General features: G+C 37.8%; 2 protein-coding genes across 2 annotated transcripts; one reads left to right on the top strand and one right to left on the bottom strand.

Annotated features, from left to right (window-relative positions):
• Positions 1-2,813: 2,813 nt before the first annotated feature.
• LOC147856282 (coiled coil protein) lies at positions 2,814-6,226 on the top strand. The gene is made up of 6 exons (XM_087329771.1): positions 2,814-3,091; positions 3,798-3,924; positions 4,047-4,389; positions 5,054-5,478; positions 5,608-5,663; positions 5,881-6,226. The coding sequence occupies exons 1-5, from the start codon at positions 2,838-2,840 to the stop codon at positions 5,653-5,655; spliced, it is 1,197 nt and encodes a 398-aa protein (XP_087185897.1). The 5' UTR covers positions 2,814-2,837; the 3' UTR covers positions 5,656-5,663; positions 5,881-6,226.
• Positions 6,227-7,116: 890 nt separating this feature from the next.
• On the bottom strand, positions 7,117-12,755 carry LOC147856281 (uncharacterized protein At2g33490-like). Its single transcript, XM_087329279.1, has 9 exons — positions 12,301-12,755; positions 11,015-11,087; positions 10,814-10,888; positions 10,520-10,581; positions 10,017-10,085; positions 9,903-9,931; positions 8,705-8,897; positions 8,433-8,624; positions 7,117-8,292 (listed from the first exon to the last, which is right to left on the bottom strand). Exons 1-9 carry the CDS (start codon positions 12,424-12,426, stop codon positions 7,417-7,419), a joined length of 1,695 nt encoding a protein of 564 aa, XP_087185405.1. The 5' UTR covers positions 12,427-12,755; the 3' UTR covers positions 7,117-7,416.
• Between the last annotated feature and the right edge of the window lie 4,519 nt (positions 12,756-17,274).

The following is a 17,274-nucleotide window of genomic DNA, read 5'->3' as shown; positions in this document are numbered from 1 at the left end:
ACCATGTGCGATCCTCGTTGGGAATTGGAACACAAATACCGACAAGCGTGAGTGACCATGTGCAGTCCTCACGGGGAACAAGAACACCAATGGGCATGAGAGACCATGTCAGTCCTTGCCGAGAGTTGGAACACAACCACCAACGGGCATGAGCGACCATTTGTGGTCCTCACCGGGAACTGGAAGATGAACAATAACACGCATGAGCGACCATGTCGGTCCTCGTGAAGATCTGGAACATGAACAATAGCTGGAGTGAGCGACCATGTGCGGTCCTCACTGGAGATTGGAACATGAATACCAACGAGTGTGAGTGACCATGTGCGGTCCTCACAGGGAACACGAACACCAACGGGCATGAGAGACCATGTCGGTCCTCGCCGAGAGTTGGAACATGAACACCAACGGGCGTGAGCGACCATGCGGCCCTCACAAAGAACTGGAACATAAACGGATGTGGGCGACCATGTGTGGCCCTCATCGGGAACTGGAACGTGAGCGACCATGTGTGGTCCTCATCGAAAACACGAACAGGCATGAGCGACCATGTGGCCCTCATCGAGAACTGAACACGAATGGGCGTGAGAGACCATGCGACCCTCACAAAGAACTGGAACATGAACAGACATGGGCCACCATGTGTGGCCCTCATCGGGAACTGGAACGTGAGCGACCATGTGCGGTTCTCATCGAAAACACGAACAGGCGTGAGCGACTATGTGGCCCTCACTGAGAACTGGAACAACAACGGGCGAAGGAGTGCAAGTGAAGCGGTCAACTCAACTTCTTCTATTATGAGAGGGTAAATAGTCAAGGTTGACCCAAGACACGACACAGACGGTACCGCTAGCGAGAAACCCACGCGATCCCCACCAGGAAAGTGAGCGGTTCTGACCCCCACCGAAACCAGAAGGTGAGCGATCGAAATCGGTCCTCGCCAACAGAAAGTGACGCAAGACTTGAACTATAATGAAAATGCAGTGCAAGTGAGCAATGATCCGATCCCCACCAGGAAAGTGAGCGGTTGTGACCCCCACCAGAACTGGGAAGGTGAGCGATCGAAAGCACTCCTCACCAAAGCCGTGATGCAAAATGATACATAAAAATGATAACAAGTAGTGTTGATGACGACGATGGTTGGGAGAAGAGGTGTTGAAAATGATGATGTCGAAGACAAGGATGTTGATGACAATAACTCCGGAAGCAAGGACGGTGATGATGGTAACTCTAGAAGCAAAGGCGATGACGAAGACGAGTGGTGCTCCCAGTTGGAAGGGATTCAAACTGTCACGGACACACCAAGCGCAAACTCGGACGAAACACGGATGACAAGGCTACGAGGAACTTAATAAGCTAGGAATGACATTAGAGCATGGAGACAGAGATGAAGAACGAGACAAGATGGGGCTAAACAAGAATACTAGATTGATGTGTCAATGACTAGTATTGAATCCCTTAAAAGGAACCAAGGATGTTAAAAATATTTATACAATTTCCGTGATAGTTCTCCACTTCCTAATATATACATCTTCTTGGGTATTTCATTTTCCTAGTTATCTATCTAGTGTTTCTCTCCTCTCCTCTCCTCTTTCCACACACACACATATAACACAAATCCTTAATCTATTCCGTTGCATAGAATCACACTCAATTCTTTGCATCATGATACATTGGAATCTAGTGATGTATCATGAACCAAGTGTGTTGCATCCCATCTACCAAACCATTTTTCCATATATTGCATCCAACTGGAACACAAAAATTTTGCTTTTATGCATCTTTTGGTTCTTTTTGCTTACTTCCCATACAATTCTAGGAAGTTGATGTGAGGGACTTTTTTTAACCTTAAGCATGTATTCAACAACCAAAGATGGGAAGTGATCCCATCTCAAGGAGGAGGGAGTAGGGCGTTTGTTTTTAAACTTGTAAAAACTTTGTAAGAAAATGTTTTTGGACATTTTCAAACTCTTTCCACATAGATTTAGGGAGGCTACCGCCCAATACTTCCACCCCATAGAGAAGCACTAGTGTCACCAAAGTGTCGAAAAGGTATTTTCTTGAGGACCCAACACTTAATATCTCTATGATTGCGTATGTTCTCAAATGCATAATATGCTCGCTTACCCACCTCTAAGCAGCGTGTAGCACATCCATTCCATCTATAATTTGAAAGAACTTCAAGGCCAAGCTATTTCAAGCTTTCCACACATTCAGGCAGCTCATTATTGTACAGAATGCATGAATGTAGCGCAGTTGGTAAAGTAGCCCAATGGAGACTAGAAAGTTATGGGTTCCACCCGTACATTCCACATTGACATGTAGTAAATTAAGGGGATATGTATGGAATATTATAGAGAGGTTAGAAAGTTGGGTCTTGAACAAAGGTCATGATAAATATCTGAACAATATGTGAGTAATGCTTTGTACATCATTCCCTCTTTCACAAGGCTCTAAAGGAAGCTTTTGAAGTCTTTTGTAACAAAGGTGTTGCTGGAAGCAGCAACGCTGAGCTATTGGTTGTATTTTGTAGCAGATATGCTTTTTAAAACTAATGGAAGGATATCTTGTTTAGGAAAAGAAAAAAAAAAAAAAAAGTTGGGTCTTGAACCCAAGACATATGTGTGTGTGTGTGTGTGTGTGTGGAAGGGTAGTTTGGGAATTTTCAAAATATTGTGACGCATATATGTGTGTGTGTGTAGAAGGGTAGTTTGGGAATTAGGAAAATACAGGGAGGCTATTTGCGTTAATTTCCAAAACATGTATTTCTGTATTTATACATATATGTATATGTACATATTCTTTCGTTCAGAGAGAGAGAGAGCAGAGAATCTTCGGCTATGGCGGAGAAGAAGGCGTTCCATCTCTGCAGCGTCTGCAGGTTGAACCACAACCACGGAAAAGGCCACCGATACTCGTCCCGACATCAGCAGAAGCTCTCCGTTCTCCTCTCTAACTCACTCCGCAGGATCAAGGACGTTTCCTTCTTCCTCCATAACCCCGCTCGACTCAGAGAATCAGAGGATCGCCTCAATTCTTTCTGGTGCTCCTTTTGCGACACCAAAATCTCCGAGCTTGACAGTGTCTTCGCATGGTAATGATGTTATGATTTCTTATTTCCTTTCCGTGAACGTGACGAATTGCCTTTTGAAGTTACTCTCTCTCTCTCTCTGTATAATCCTTTTCTGATCTTTACAAGATGTATACTTTGTTATTTTGTTTACTTCTGGCGACTTTGCAATGATGTGGCCATGTCTATGATGCTCAAATATTTTGTTTCTAATTGAGGTTATTGAATGGTATCAACATTTTCTCTCTGCATTCCTGCCCAATCGTGCGTGCTCATTTTCTTTAATAACCATTCCAAACGCCCACAGAGGCATTCTTTGCCTTCATATTTTGGGAAAAAAAAACTTGATCCATAAATTTTAAAATATTTTTCGGAAATATACATAGCATTTTGGTTGTATATGCTTCTGTTTTTCGTTTTCGTAGCATAGATGTTGCTGTCTTGGAAGTTACTGCAGACGTAATGCACTTTATACAGTGACCAATCAAAGATATCTTCACTGTTTTCACAGCATGTAAACGTAATGCTCTTCCTTTATTCATTAATTCGAGATCTTTTTGGTAAAATATAACGGCTCCTTGCATGATGTAACCAATGCTGTTGCTTTGTAGAATGAACGAGGAGATGTTTTCTCAAGCTTGTTTGCAATAGATAGTTTTTCATTTTATAAATCTACTCGGTAATGCTTCTATCTTATACTTGTTTCTTGATGTTGTCAAACTTGTCAAAGCTCAAATACCATCAAACATCTTGGAAGCACTTCACATCACGAAATTGTGAAGAAATTCTGGTACGAGAATGGAGCTGATGTCAAAAGAAGGCATTTATATTGCTTTCAGAGTGAAGAACTTGCTAAGGTATCCTTTTGCTTATTGCCCTAGAAGCAATGGTTACGAAATATTAGAAACATCCGAGGGAACTGGAAGCCTTGTAATAGGAGTTTATGGATGCTATTATTTTTTTATTCTGTGTCTACTAGTGGGAGGACGCGTGCAGGAGGCTTGCAGATGTGAGTGCGTTGATTGGACCTTTGCCAGGAGCTCCGAATAATATCCACTCTGAATTTAGTTCTAGTAAAATAACGTCTTTTGAACCTTTTTCTCTAGAGTCTTTTACGAACTCAGTCTTAAGCGCGAGTGCTCCTTTACCATTCTGTAAGGATGGAAACTACAATCATCCCCAAAATGGAGTTTCAGATAATAATAAGCTCAGTGGTGATTATACTTCCAAACCTTGTCCAGCAGCGCCAGCTTTGCCAAGTGTTGCAAGGCATACCCAATCAAGCAGCAAATTTCTAGCTGATAAGGATATATGGTTAGGAGGTATGTGTCATGAACAGTTGTACCATATTTACTTTTTTGCATTCTTGCTACATTTCTCCACTTTGACTTGATTGATATTGGAAACCCATGTTCTTGTGCCATAGTCAACAAGGATATTTATGTGATAGTAAGGAATTGCCATGGCATATGTTGAGTGAAGATTAACTGGCTTATATCTACATTGGTTTCTAGATCTTGAAGGCATGTAGGTGCTTTTATTTAGTTTATGAAAAGACAGTAAATTACAGGCTTCCTGTGAAGCCTGTAATTTACTTCATAAAATGCTTCCTGTAGTATTTGGCAGGTTTTCTCTCCATACTGCTGAGACCTTATTTCTTCCATACTGCTGAGACTTTAATTCTATATCCTGCTTAGTCTGTCTAGAATTAGTGAATATTCTAGGTTCCCTGTGTATGCTTAGGTACTACCCCTTCAAGACTTGGGGTTTGGAAATACTCCACTCCCAATGGGAATCTTTTTCAAGGAATATGGTTGTTACTTCAACCATTAGGCATCTGTTTATCTAACTGTATATCAAATGTAATTTCAGTCAGTACTTCATTCAAGTATATATTTGTTATCAAGGTTGGATACAACTAGCATCGGATAGTTTTATATCTATAACTCAAGTGACCAATAAAGTATAAAGTTATTGATCTCTCAGGATCCCTTACATGCATACGTCAGCCATCATTACAGTCAATGGTAGGCAATGTGCATTCTGGGGCGCCCCCACCATGGTTGCAAACAATGAACAAAAATGCTGGAAATATAAATCGAGGTCCAGAAGCAGCACTGTCACGTGCTCAAGAGAGGAAGCTGAAGAAACTAAGGAACCCCAAACGTGTAGGCGCTGCGTGGGCAGAACAGCGTAGGGCAGAGATGGCAAGGGAGGCTCTTGGTCAACCTTCTCGAGCGGCAGGGCCAGAAGGTGGTAGTGGATGGATGCCAAATTTTGGTCGTGTTTGGCAGACTGGGAGCCGTAAAGAAACAAGAAAGGAGTTTGAAGTTGAGAAATATCTTGAGGCAACGAAACCACAACCCCCTCGAACACCGAAAGCTGTACAGCCTTATATCAGCAAAAGACAGGTCTCTTCTGCGTGACTGCTATGTTACATTGCTTTATGATGGTATCACCTGAAAAAATATTCTGTGATGTCATAGAAAGAATATTGTTGATATTTATAACCTTTTAAGCTAAGCTATTATTTATTACAGAAGTTGGAAGCAACCCAACAAGAGCAGGCAGACATTCCAGATATGTAAAAATTGAGGTAGTCCAATTTCTTCAAGTTAATGCTTTGTAATAATGGCATACATTTCATATCTGTGAGCCTTGAGATAGTTTTTTAGTTCTAGTTAATACTTCTTAATAATGTTTGTCCTCAATTTCCTTTTATGGATTCCTCTATTGATCTAGTATACATCAATGCACTGAATTTCCTTTGTGTGCATTGTTCTATTGATCTGGTGTACATCCATGTTTTGCAGGACATACATAGGAGAGAGGGTTTTCTATCCATGACCTGGGATATGAACTTGGTACAGATTTTTGTTTATTACCTAGCCGCAGATTGTCTATATCCATCATTAGTAATGTATATTATCAGAAACATGGAAAGCTTTACAAGTCCTCTTTTAATGGGGCAGATCAACGTTTGAGTCGTGTATTTATTGGGCCAAAGAGTCATACCAAGTGGTGTTATTTTAATTACAGATATGTAAATATCATCTGTAGTAATATGCATGATCAAAAACATCATGCATCCATCTTGTATCACCAGCTTTGAGAAGCAATGTAACACAGCAGTCATGCTATCTTGCATCATTTATCGAATTATTTTCCTTGGGCTGAAGCGTTGCCCAGTGGTGTATGCCTTTGCTTGTGTCACCATAATGATATTTGCAAGAACTTTTGTATTAGTACGGATGTGGTTTGATGATCAATATTGCATTAACTATAACATAGTTTATCAAATGCATAGTGTAATAGAATGATGTGATGCAGTGAAATATCGACCACAGTGAAGAAAATGTAAGCATGTTTTGTACTATGTATAGGTATATTTGATGAGTGTCGAACAGAATAGAGGACCAGTGAATCAGTTAGTCAGTTTGAATCAATTGTAGGAGTGATCAAAATATATAGTAGCTCATTTAACATAATAAAGGACCAGTGGATCAGTTAGGTTAATCAAATATATAGTACTGACCAAAATATCTAGTAGCTCATTTACCATTTTTTGCTGTATCCTCCATTTCAGAAATAACACAAGCAATGGAAATTTTGATACGTGCATGAGGTTTGAAATGTAATTATTTTGATGTATCATTCATCAACCAATAAAATAGGTCCCTCAAATAATATCTAAGTGACATATTGCACAGCTTAATAACAGTACTAAGGTTATTGGAACAAGCAATATTCAGAAATTCATAACAGGCATTGGGTTTCATGATATTTCCAAGAATAAGAAATTGCGATATTGAGGAATTAATGATACTCGTGAAGAAGAGTAACCTTTTGAGGCTATAATTAAAATAGCCGGTGATAGATTTGTAATAATGATCAGCCAGTCTATCATATTTCATACCTCAAACAAAATCAAAATGACATGGATAATAAATTTGTTTTTCAAGATATTAAGACTTGTACCCGGAGAGAATGAAGGAGGTGACAGGAAACCACAACTCACATGTCTCTAATTGCAGAGATGGGAACTACCATTTAAAAAAATAATCCTATATTACAAACTTGTTAAACTTTTCCATTACAACATACAGGCAAAAGTCGGTTGATAAAGGCAAAGAAGTTGTGCACACATATGCTTTACAAACTTGTTGCAAAGGATGCAAATTCAAGAGGTGCAACTTACCAAAGACGTGGGTTGGGGTCTTTGTTAATAAAGTTGTGAACATGCATATCACTGCAGGTCTTTTTATACTCAGATTACTATCCTTCACAGGCCCAACATTAAAAGAAGAGAAATTGACTGTAAAAGAGGACTCTTATCCAATTAACATGTGTTAATCCCCCATTACAGAATTGGTTGATGATGGAATAGATAAACTCCTTGAAACAAGGCCAAATGGTGCTGGTGGAGGTGCTGGTGGTGGCGGCAAGGGGGATGCTGGATTCGAAATCGTTGGTTCTCTCCGTTGTAAAGGTGCTGAGTATTGTACAGGACGGTGGCTAGGTGACCTAGTAGGAGTTACAGACCCTGCGGGGGGTAGAGGAAGCTTATGTAGCTCGCTGATTAGCGGTGATAACGTTGTTGGAGGGGATGCAGAAATATATGGCGATGATGTAGGAGACCTTATTGGACCAGATTTGATTTCATGTTCTATGCTTGTGTTATTTGCAGGTGTATAGCTAGCATTCTTATGAGGTTTGCTTATAAATGGTCCAGAGTGACTATATTTTTTAACCTTCGGATCTGAAACACTTTTATAATCACCTCCTTCAGTCATTTCAGTTGAGTTTTTATTAGAAGAACCCTTCAGTGTATGGTTTGTAGTAAAAAAATCAACTTCCGAGTATCCTGGTTTTGCCATAAATATATGTTCTCCCTTAACTTTAGATGCTTTCCTCATCTGCTCTGATTTGTAGGCTTCGAGGATATTGCCTGAATAATAGCCTTTCACAGTTTGACCGTGTACACCAAAGCATTCCTTGTTCTGCACTTCAGTTTGATGCCCAGCCCATCCACTCCTTGCATCAGTTGGAGAAGGAAGCGCATAAAACCTAGCAAACTTCTCTTGCTTCTCGTATTCATCTTCAAATTTTCGCACGTTAGTGTGGTACATTGATGGAGACAAAGGAGCTGATTTGCTGTTTCCTTCTGTCCTCTTATCTTCAAAATTAAATTCTCCAGAAGACTCAGATGAATAAGATGGTGGTCTCTGCAATGTCAGAAGATCAAGTAAGAATGCAAATACAGAAAGGAAAGGCCAGAACAAAGGTGTTATCTCACTCCTATATTTTACAAATCACAAGAGATTATGCTTGTTTAAGAATGTTGAAGGTTTTAAGAATCTAATACCAAAACTCTTGGAGAACTGGGAGCACTGTTGGTCTCAGCATCACTCCTTAATTCTTCTCCCACTTTATACTCCAAATTATCATCAGGTATCTCCTCTTGCACAGTTGTGTCAATGTCTCTATCTTGGGCAAGTTGTTTTACAACCGGATCCACTGCATTGATTGATACAAGGCTTTTGCTAAATAAATACAGCTACAATGAAGAAAGGTTTTGTCAGTTCTAACTTACATAAGCAAACCCAAAACCTTCTGACATTCTATAATTATTATCACCTCTGCAGTATGGAATTTAGCAAGTTGAGTCAAGAGATTTTCAGATTGGTTCTCAAACAAGGACTGAATGTGAGAGTCAACAAGGCTAGCTTGCCTCCTCATCTCTTCCTTCACCTGTTCTGATTTCTGATTCCCCTTTCCTTTCCTTAGCCTGCCTTTTTGCTTCTCAGACTGTGACAGTTTGAATGATTTCCTGCACATGAATTGTTCAATAACATAAGACCATGTATGACATAGATATGCCAATGCATATCCTATGATAGCCACAGATTACACATCAGGCCAGAGATTAATTAAAATGCAAATAAGCACTGAACAGTAATAAAATACAAAAACTACATGAAAACTCAGGGGGCATTCATATCTCCTTAGAAAGTAAAAGAAGCAAGCGACATGAGGAAAGTCATTTATTGTACACCCTCGTGGGGCAAGGAAAAACTTATCTATTGGGAAAAGTGAATTCAAGATGACCACTAACTCAAGCAATGCGACTTCTCATTAGGAAAGGGTTATCAGTTGTCAAAAGTCAAATTCAATCACCCACTAATAATGCTACATAACCTCGTGTTTAAGTGTAATTTCCAGACTTTGCATCAACAAATCCATAAGGGGCATCAAGTTCGTTTGCCAAGACTAGTGCATTATCTCGGAATCATAGTTTTTTCTGTGGGAGTGACAAAGGTGGAGAAGTTGCTCCTTTTCATGGATGTTGTCAGCAGCAGCCTGACCATGATCCTGCAGTGTATCTTCATAAGATCAAAGCCATTTTCACACAGTATGGAGACGCCATCCTTGTTCCATCAAATTTTCCATGTTGGATCACCTCAATGATCAGGCACCAAACCTTTTTGTCACTATCACATTTCAAACAATTGAGTTTCTTTTATGAATCAGATTGATGTGTTAACATATACTGTTATCTTTGACAGGTCTCTTAGGCCACGATGGTCTTTTAGAGACATTATTATCTCTCTCTATCTGTATATATATGGCAATTGCCTCCCCAAAATGGATTCTACATAAATACATCTTTCTTCTTCTTCTTTCTAAGAAGGAAATATTGCTGGTTCATATCCTGGTGGTTAGGTCAGTACCTATCTTTAAAATTGGAAAAAGAATAGGGATAATGCATTTATGTAAAGTAAGAGATTCTATTTGAAACAGGAATTTAATTGCCAGGACCTTAAAAAAAACTCACCATTTCTCATCGTAGCTTTCCTTCAGGACCTGTACATGAGCATCAAAGTTACTGGGGAAGACTAACAACAATGCAATGAAAATTAAAGCACAAAGACAAAGAAGAATGCATCACCTGAGCCCCTTGAAGTTGAGTCATCATTTTCTCTGCTGGCTTCACGATGGTTTCAGAAACATTGCGTATCTTAATAAAAAACGAAAAATATTCCACTCATGTTATTTTATATCAAGAATCACATAAGGCCATCAGGAAAAGACCATGAAATACTTTACATAAACATAATAGCATACAGTACACATCCAGGCTACACTTGCACAGTCAAAGTAATAAATAAACTATATCAGGGTTCAAGACAACCAAAAAAAAAACGTGTAAGGGCATTGGGGTAATAATATATAATGGGAAAAATCAAATAGATTTATTTTCTAATTGCAGGTTACACTTCTAGACAAGGATTGTGATATTTCCATTATTTCATCTGTTTCATGACACTTCTAGGTGTGAACAATAATAGTATATTGCAATGAAGATCACATTTTATAATGGGGACAATTGGGCAAGCACATGCTAAAAATGTGGGTACACTTAAAAGACAAAAGATAATAATCAACACTTACAAAAAGATCAAGCAGCTTGGAAATTTCAATCTGAACTTTTGCCAGCATACTGAAAGCATTTCCTGCACAGAATAATGAATATGATCAATCAGAGAGAAAGGAAAGAATACGAAATTAGAAGATCCATGTGCCTTTCAATTTATCAACTCACTAATCTACCACAACTACTACATACATGTGCACTTGCAACTTCAAGCTACAAAGCATAAAATGTTAAATAACATTTATTTACGCAGCATATTAACAGAGAAATAATATAAAAGAAACAGCTGATTTGCATTCTCTTTGCAATACCTATTTCTCCATCAAAAAAGTCTCCAAAAGTTTCCAGCATATATAAACCCATCTCTCGAAGCGACGTTGAAAAATCTGTGCAAGTAATACAATTATAGTTAGACGAAATTTGTGCAACCAAAGAATAATAATAGCAAATGGATTAACTCAGAACAGACTCAGAATTTCCGAATATCATAATGCCAATGTTAAGATACCTACCAAATGCCGCTGAAGAAACAGTCTGACCATGTGTCAAGAACCCTTCATATTTTGATTGTGTGTTTGCCAAATCCTGCAAATACACAAATGCCAAATGGATACAGAAAAATGCATCAATTCTGTTAAACAAATTATAATACATAAATGTTTATTGTTTTAATCATAAGAGTATTTTTCAGAAAACAGACAAATGAAAGTTCCTCTATCATTAACTCAGCCTGAAAGGAAATAACCTTGCTAAAAACCTTCAACCTTCTGACACATTATCACTAGCTCATGTTACTGAGAAACATAATGAAAATCTACATTACGTTAAGAAACTTTCTTAAGAATTCAATCTCTTGGAAATTCCTGAGAGATAATAGATCAAAGATAGGCTGGAAATATACGGCATTTGAATACAGAAGGATCAACTAAGTGTAGTCATTAATAATGAGAATAAAAAAAGTGAGCATAAACAATAGATAGGCAGCAACTCTGAGCTTTTTATAGAAGTTCAATTAAATTAGACGAATAGATTAGAATCAGATTCATTCAAGCAGAAAAAGACGCATTAGTGTATGTCGCCATTATATAACTTCTAAGATGGAAGTTTGAAGGATGCTTCAGATCAGGAAAGGAAACTTTTATGAGCTCCCATAACCAAAATAAGATATAGATTGCAATTATGCAGCTTTCAAAAAAGGTATACTGATTATTGGAAGATCAAAATCATACAAACAAGATATATGTTGCCATTATGTAGCTTTTTAAAGAAAAGTTTTCATCATCATTGGAATCAATTATTCATATGAGAGACACAGAGAAGGAAGCTTCTCAAAAAGAGAAGTTCTACTCATCCATAACTGAGATGCAGAAAAGGAAACTCAAATGCAAAGAGAATAAGTTATAGAATGCAAACTAAGTGCCTTTTAATAGAAAGTTTCAACTGAGCATTAAAATCATCGCCATACTATGTGAGACAGAGATAAGGAAGGTCAAACGCATATAAAAACAAGATATATATTGCAACGATGTGTCTTTTGAAAGAGAGACTGCCAGCAACTCTTGGAATCAGAGTAGCATAGGCAGAAAATGAAGCTCAAAAACATTAAAAACAAGATATAAATATGAAATTTGCAACTTTCTAAAGAGAAACTCAATTAACCATTAGATCAGAGTCATTGACACGAGAAATGAGAAAGTATGGCATGTATAAATGATGGCAACCAGAATAAAACTAGCAGATTTAGCAAAACAATACATCATGGGATTGAAATTGAAACAACGAGAGTGAGGAGAAGCACCTGAAATCTTTTGAGGAGGTCTCTATGAGTGGATTCCTCTTCTTCTGGTTGATCTGAGGAGATCTTCTGTTTGGATCCTTGTTTGTTCAGAGCTAAATCTCGAAACTTCCTAAATGGAGACTTCATTCCTTCGGCTAATATTTACACTAGAGATTTATATAGCATCTGAACAGACGAACCTCCCGAACTGGTCACTATTGTGTGTGTAACCTGCAGAGGAGCTGAAGGCGAAGAGAAGAAGAGATAGGATCGGATCGGATCGGATCTGGGGGGTGTTAAGGCGAGAGAACTCAACGCAGAAGGAAGGAGTATGATGATCTCAGAAATCTGGTTGATTTGTCTCTTAATCGCGATCTATGTATGTTCTCTCATCAACTTCACTCCGAAATGAGTGGCAGGGGTGGATGAAGCAAAAGGAAGGAGCTTTGGCTATGGTGAGAGAGAGAGAGAGAGAGAGAGAGAGAGAGAGAGAAGAAGAAGAAGAAGAAGAAGAAAGGACGCAAGAAAGAAAGAAAAAGTTAAGGAAGGAAGGTAGCCTTTGAAAAGAAGGAAAAACAGACAGACAGACAGACGCGGAGATCGTTCGTTCGGCGGTCCCTTCTCTCTCTCTCTCTCTCTCTCTGTGTCTATCTCTCGCCTTTCTTTCTCTCTCTCTCTGTCTCTTTCTCTCGCCCTTTCTTTCTCTCTTATTCTAGAAACTCCGGCCACTCGAACTCACTCCGGTCCGATTGACTCGAAAGTCCTAAATCTTGACCTGGACCTGGACCCCACTATACATGTATGTGTGATTTGCATGGTATGTATGTATGTATGTACGTATTGTATGTATGTATGTATGTATGTGTGTGTGTGTGTGTGTGTGTATGTATGTATGTATGTATCAAAACAACATGACAATAGAAAAGCCCGTTGTTCACTTGACCATGCATGATAACAAAGTCACTTTTGCTAAGTTTAAAACCATTTAAAGATCTTATAAGACTAGTTTGTGCGAAGTTTATTCTTCCATGGTAGGTACCCGCACTACATACTAGTGAGAAGTTGCCCATTTAAGAATCTTACCTTTTGCAGGCTCCTGCGCTCATTTTGCGTTACTCTGTAGAGACCATCGAACGGTAACAATAAATTCGTCATATTCCGAGTGTGCCCATATACTCCAGTGCCTTGAGGTAGTTGAACACTAACTTTGAACACTAACTTATATGAGGAGGAAAGTAAAACTCTAGAGTCTAGTTGCTTGGGCAAGCACACATTTACAAAGGACAATAATATCCTAATGAAGGATGCCCAAAGCTACAACAATAAAAAACACCTAAAAAAAACTATGTGCATGGGCATCCTCAATCACTATCTAGAAACAACATGTCCTATTTGAAACGTGTTGACGATTTAAAGTGCCGTCAAAAGGCATCCACCCTATGTTTGTGTGCTAGAGAAACACTTTTGAATTAAATGGAATATGAGATTGACGTCCTACATTCAACACTTGACACTACCATCATACATATTAGGTAATGTGGAATGTAAGTAACACCTTCACCAACAACCAAGACCTAAAATACTCGGCTTATAATATCTATATATAGATGTGCACAATAATAGATAGTCAATTTATTTTGTTGTTCATCTACTACTAACCTTGAAACATGGAGCCACAAAGAAGAGGAAAAAGTAAGTGAATAATGATCACCAAATATGATCATAACAATAAGGTTCGCATAATTTGAATGCTAGGCTTTCAAATTTTCTTTTCCATCCAAATGCAAGAAAAAAATACTACAAGAACATTGTTTGGTAGTATGATGATACTCATCCCTCCCCTCTAATAGTTGCCAATTGATCATTGCCAATTTGTTACAATGAGAACATGAAGTGTTGAACCATGGAAATTCGAGTCTGTAAATGGTCAAACAATATCACCATGTGATCCTCCAAAATTATAGTGTGTTCCCCTTGGTGTTTTGGTGTGTATACATTAGCCTTGATTACTACTAGTCGATTTGTTCCATAATGTTATGCTTCAACACTCCTCCAAGTTTGTCTATTGCACAAAATGCCTCATCTATTCATTTATGATTCACATGATCTACTTAAGGATGCCCCAATTTCACAACATCCATACCTAAGTTAGCGCAGTTTATGATTTTTGCCCAAGCATTAAGTCTTATGGGAGGGTTGTGAATTATCCCATATGGTTTAGAATTAGTAATTGGAATGTGAATCCATACTATCAAATGCTAGATCCAACGGCATTACAAGCCATAAAAGTGTTTTTTTCCAACTTAATAATAGGCCTTCTACGCCTAAATTTGACAAATGTGCGTAATAATAATGAGTTGGTGGTTCCGCATAGCTTGAATATGCACTTGTATTTTGTAATAGTTAAAAAAGACACTTCTTTTCCTTTCTGAAGTATTATATATATCTTATTGCCAAGCGGTTTTTTATTACAGCCTCTCTTATAACTTACGTGAATTTGAAAGATAAGGCTATTGCGCGTGCCTTGATATAAAGGTTAGGGTTCTCTTTTCTTTCTTCTCTCTGTTTTACTTCCTTTTTTCCACCCACCTCACAAAAACCACACGTTGCAAAATATTCAATGATGTACTCTAGGAAAATGCACGGAAAGAAGGGAACCTCTCCCATATGAATGAAATATGTATATTGACATATGCCTAGGTATTCAAGTACAAGGGTAACATTGGGTAAGTAAAACATTGTGCCACTCACACCATATGAACGTGTATATCATGCTTGACTTTCAAAAAAGGGCAATAATCTTGGACAAATGGACAAGTCTTTAACATAATTGCATCATAGAAATATCTCGTTTACAATAATCCAATGAACTTGCAACACAATAAGTAGAATGGCAAACCACAACTCTCCATGCAAATACACACTTTTTTAATGGGTAATCCATATCCACGCATGATTTTTAGCCTAGACATATAATTATCTCACTTTTATACACACCATTTTCATGAACTGAGATTTATTTGCGATGTGTATATTCACATTCAGTCCATTCAAAACATTATTGTGCAAACATATGATCACATTATTGCTACAAAACAATGTGCAATTTTTTTATTCTTATGCATTTCTTCTTATACGCGAGAGGGGGGGGGGGGGGGTCCAACGTGGTACTTACAACCACTTTAAGTTAAAGTAGTGAAGTCCTTGAGTTTTGGTACATATCCGGGCTTTCATCTCATACAATTGCATAATGGTTGTCACAAAGCAGTCCACAAACTTAACATTTGATCCAGGTATAGTTAACAATTTAAGATCCACTAAATTAATGAATATTTCTTTAACTAATCTTTATTCATGTTAACCAAAAGCTTTAGATTCTAACATTAATACATTCACGTTTAGAAGCATTCATTAAAAATCATCGTCTTTAATTATAAGGAACAAAAGGTAGAAGTTTAATGAATTGTGGGCTAGAAGAGGGTTTTCAAACTCTCTTTATGGAGAGGAGAGTATGTCAATACAATCTTGATGAGGCGTGGAACCTCACACTTGATATGAGCTTCTGCTCCTTGTAGTAGCCAAGATTTCCTCGATGACTTTGTGCAATAAACTCCTCTAAGCAAATATATGAAGATTAATATGTCTTGCGAAGCTTTTGAAGAGGGGTAGCTTGGTGTGAAAGCATTACAATGAGCTACAAACTTGCCCAATGACCCATCTAAGATTAGAAAGCCATCCATGTGGTTACCAATCAAGGCAATTTTAGTTGTTTGACCTAAAGCATGTTTGCATGACTATAAAAAAATTTGACCCTCAATTTATTTTATGTCAATTCTTTTCAATTAGTATATCCTCTATTTCACACTCCATTGCTCATGCCATCGATACTTAGCGATTAAGTTACTTGTGGGGTAATCATATGTGGAGAATATTAACTAGAATATCGCCATATTGTATTGTCACACTCGCGTCAAGTTGCACACAATTTCACGTAATCACTAATGCAAACTCGATCTAATCAAACTCAAAGAAGACCGATCTTTTGTGTGTATACGCGTATGGAAGGTGCACTACATATCTTTCTAGATAAAAGAATTAAGAGTTGACCAAGTCAAAAAGTATACAACGTGTTTACATAGTCCCATTTCTAAAAGGAAACAAAAAAAAGAAAGATTATTTCCGTTAAAGATTTCAAATACAAATTCATTCTATAACATCGTGGTCAATAAAACTAGAAGACCAACATGATAAATATATGTTTTGTTTGTTTGTTTGTGTTTGGGGGGTGGGGATCCTAAGTTCCCACACTATTTTTAGTCTATCCTTCCAAAATATCCGTTTTATGCCTGTCTTTTTCTTCCTCGTTTTTGCTTTAATTAGGTTCAACATAGTCATTGAGCTTATTAGAGATCCTTGCCATAATTATGTTGTGACACCTATCATCTAACAAATGAATGTGAAATCCCTAGTTTTTGCTTTATTTTGGTTCAACATAGTCATTGAGCTTATTGTAGAGCTTGCCATAATTATGTTGTGACACCTATCATCTAACAAATGAATGTGAAATCCCTTGTGCACACTGTAAATGTGTGTATTCTAACACTTTGAACACTCCATAAGGTTACATTGAACTTTGGCACATTATAATTATTCTTTATGACTTTGTGAATTTTCTGAAAACATTGGTATATCCTAACACATTAGCTAAATTTTCTCCAATGTAATATGTTGTTAGACTTTGCAGAATTTAAATATTTTAGAAACCACATGCACAACCTCGTCCTTAGATGGACGATGTTGTGCAATTAATTATTAAGCTCGAAGTGAAAAGGCACAAATTTTCTACACAACAATGTGTGTGGAATGTGTTGAGTGCATTATCACTAACACAAAAGCCAAGCATCATGAAGTGAAATCATTAATCAATGTGTTATAATTCCTCATTGACAACCTATAACGAATTATAACATCAAAATAAATGAGTGTGGTCTATTG

The sequence above is a fragment of the Azolla caroliniana genome, unplaced genomic scaffold (assembly GCF_043228905.1).
Source record: "Azolla caroliniana isolate FFs.n. ecotype wild unplaced genomic scaffold, voAzoCaro1.0.p SCAF_13, whole genome shotgun sequence".
Taxonomy (NCBI): Eukaryota; Viridiplantae; Streptophyta; class Polypodiopsida; order Salviniales; family Salviniaceae; genus Azolla; species Azolla caroliniana.
Note: the sequence above shows the minus strand (reverse complement) of the source record. Positions and strands in the feature narration are given on the sequence as shown.

Bases quoted from the DNA above. Each gene is read 5' to 3' on its own strand.
- LOC147856282 (XM_087329771.1), top strand. From the start codon at position 2,838: ATGGCGGAGAAGAAGGCGTTCCATCTCTGCAGCGTCTGCAGGTTGAAC. The intron at 3,092-3,797 runs GTAATGATGTTA...AACTTGTCAAAG, and splicing joins CTTGACAGTGTCTTCGCATG to CTCAAATACCATCAAACATC. The intron at 3,925-4,046 runs GTATCCTTTTGC...TGTGTCTACTAG, and splicing joins AGAGTGAAGAACTTGCTAAG to TGGGAGGACGCGTGCAGGAG.
- LOC147856281 (XM_087329279.1), bottom strand. From the start codon at position 12,426: ATGAAGTCTCCATTTAGGAAGTTTCGAGATTTAGCTCTGAACAAACAA. The intron at 11,088-12,300 runs GTGCTTCTCCTC...GTGTATTTGCAG, and splicing joins ACCTCCTCAAAAGATTTCAG to GATTTGGCAAACACACAATC. The intron at 10,086-10,519 runs GTAAGTGTTGAT...TTTTTTATTAAG, and splicing joins CCAAGCTGCTTGATCTTTTT to ATACGCAATGTTTCTGAAAC.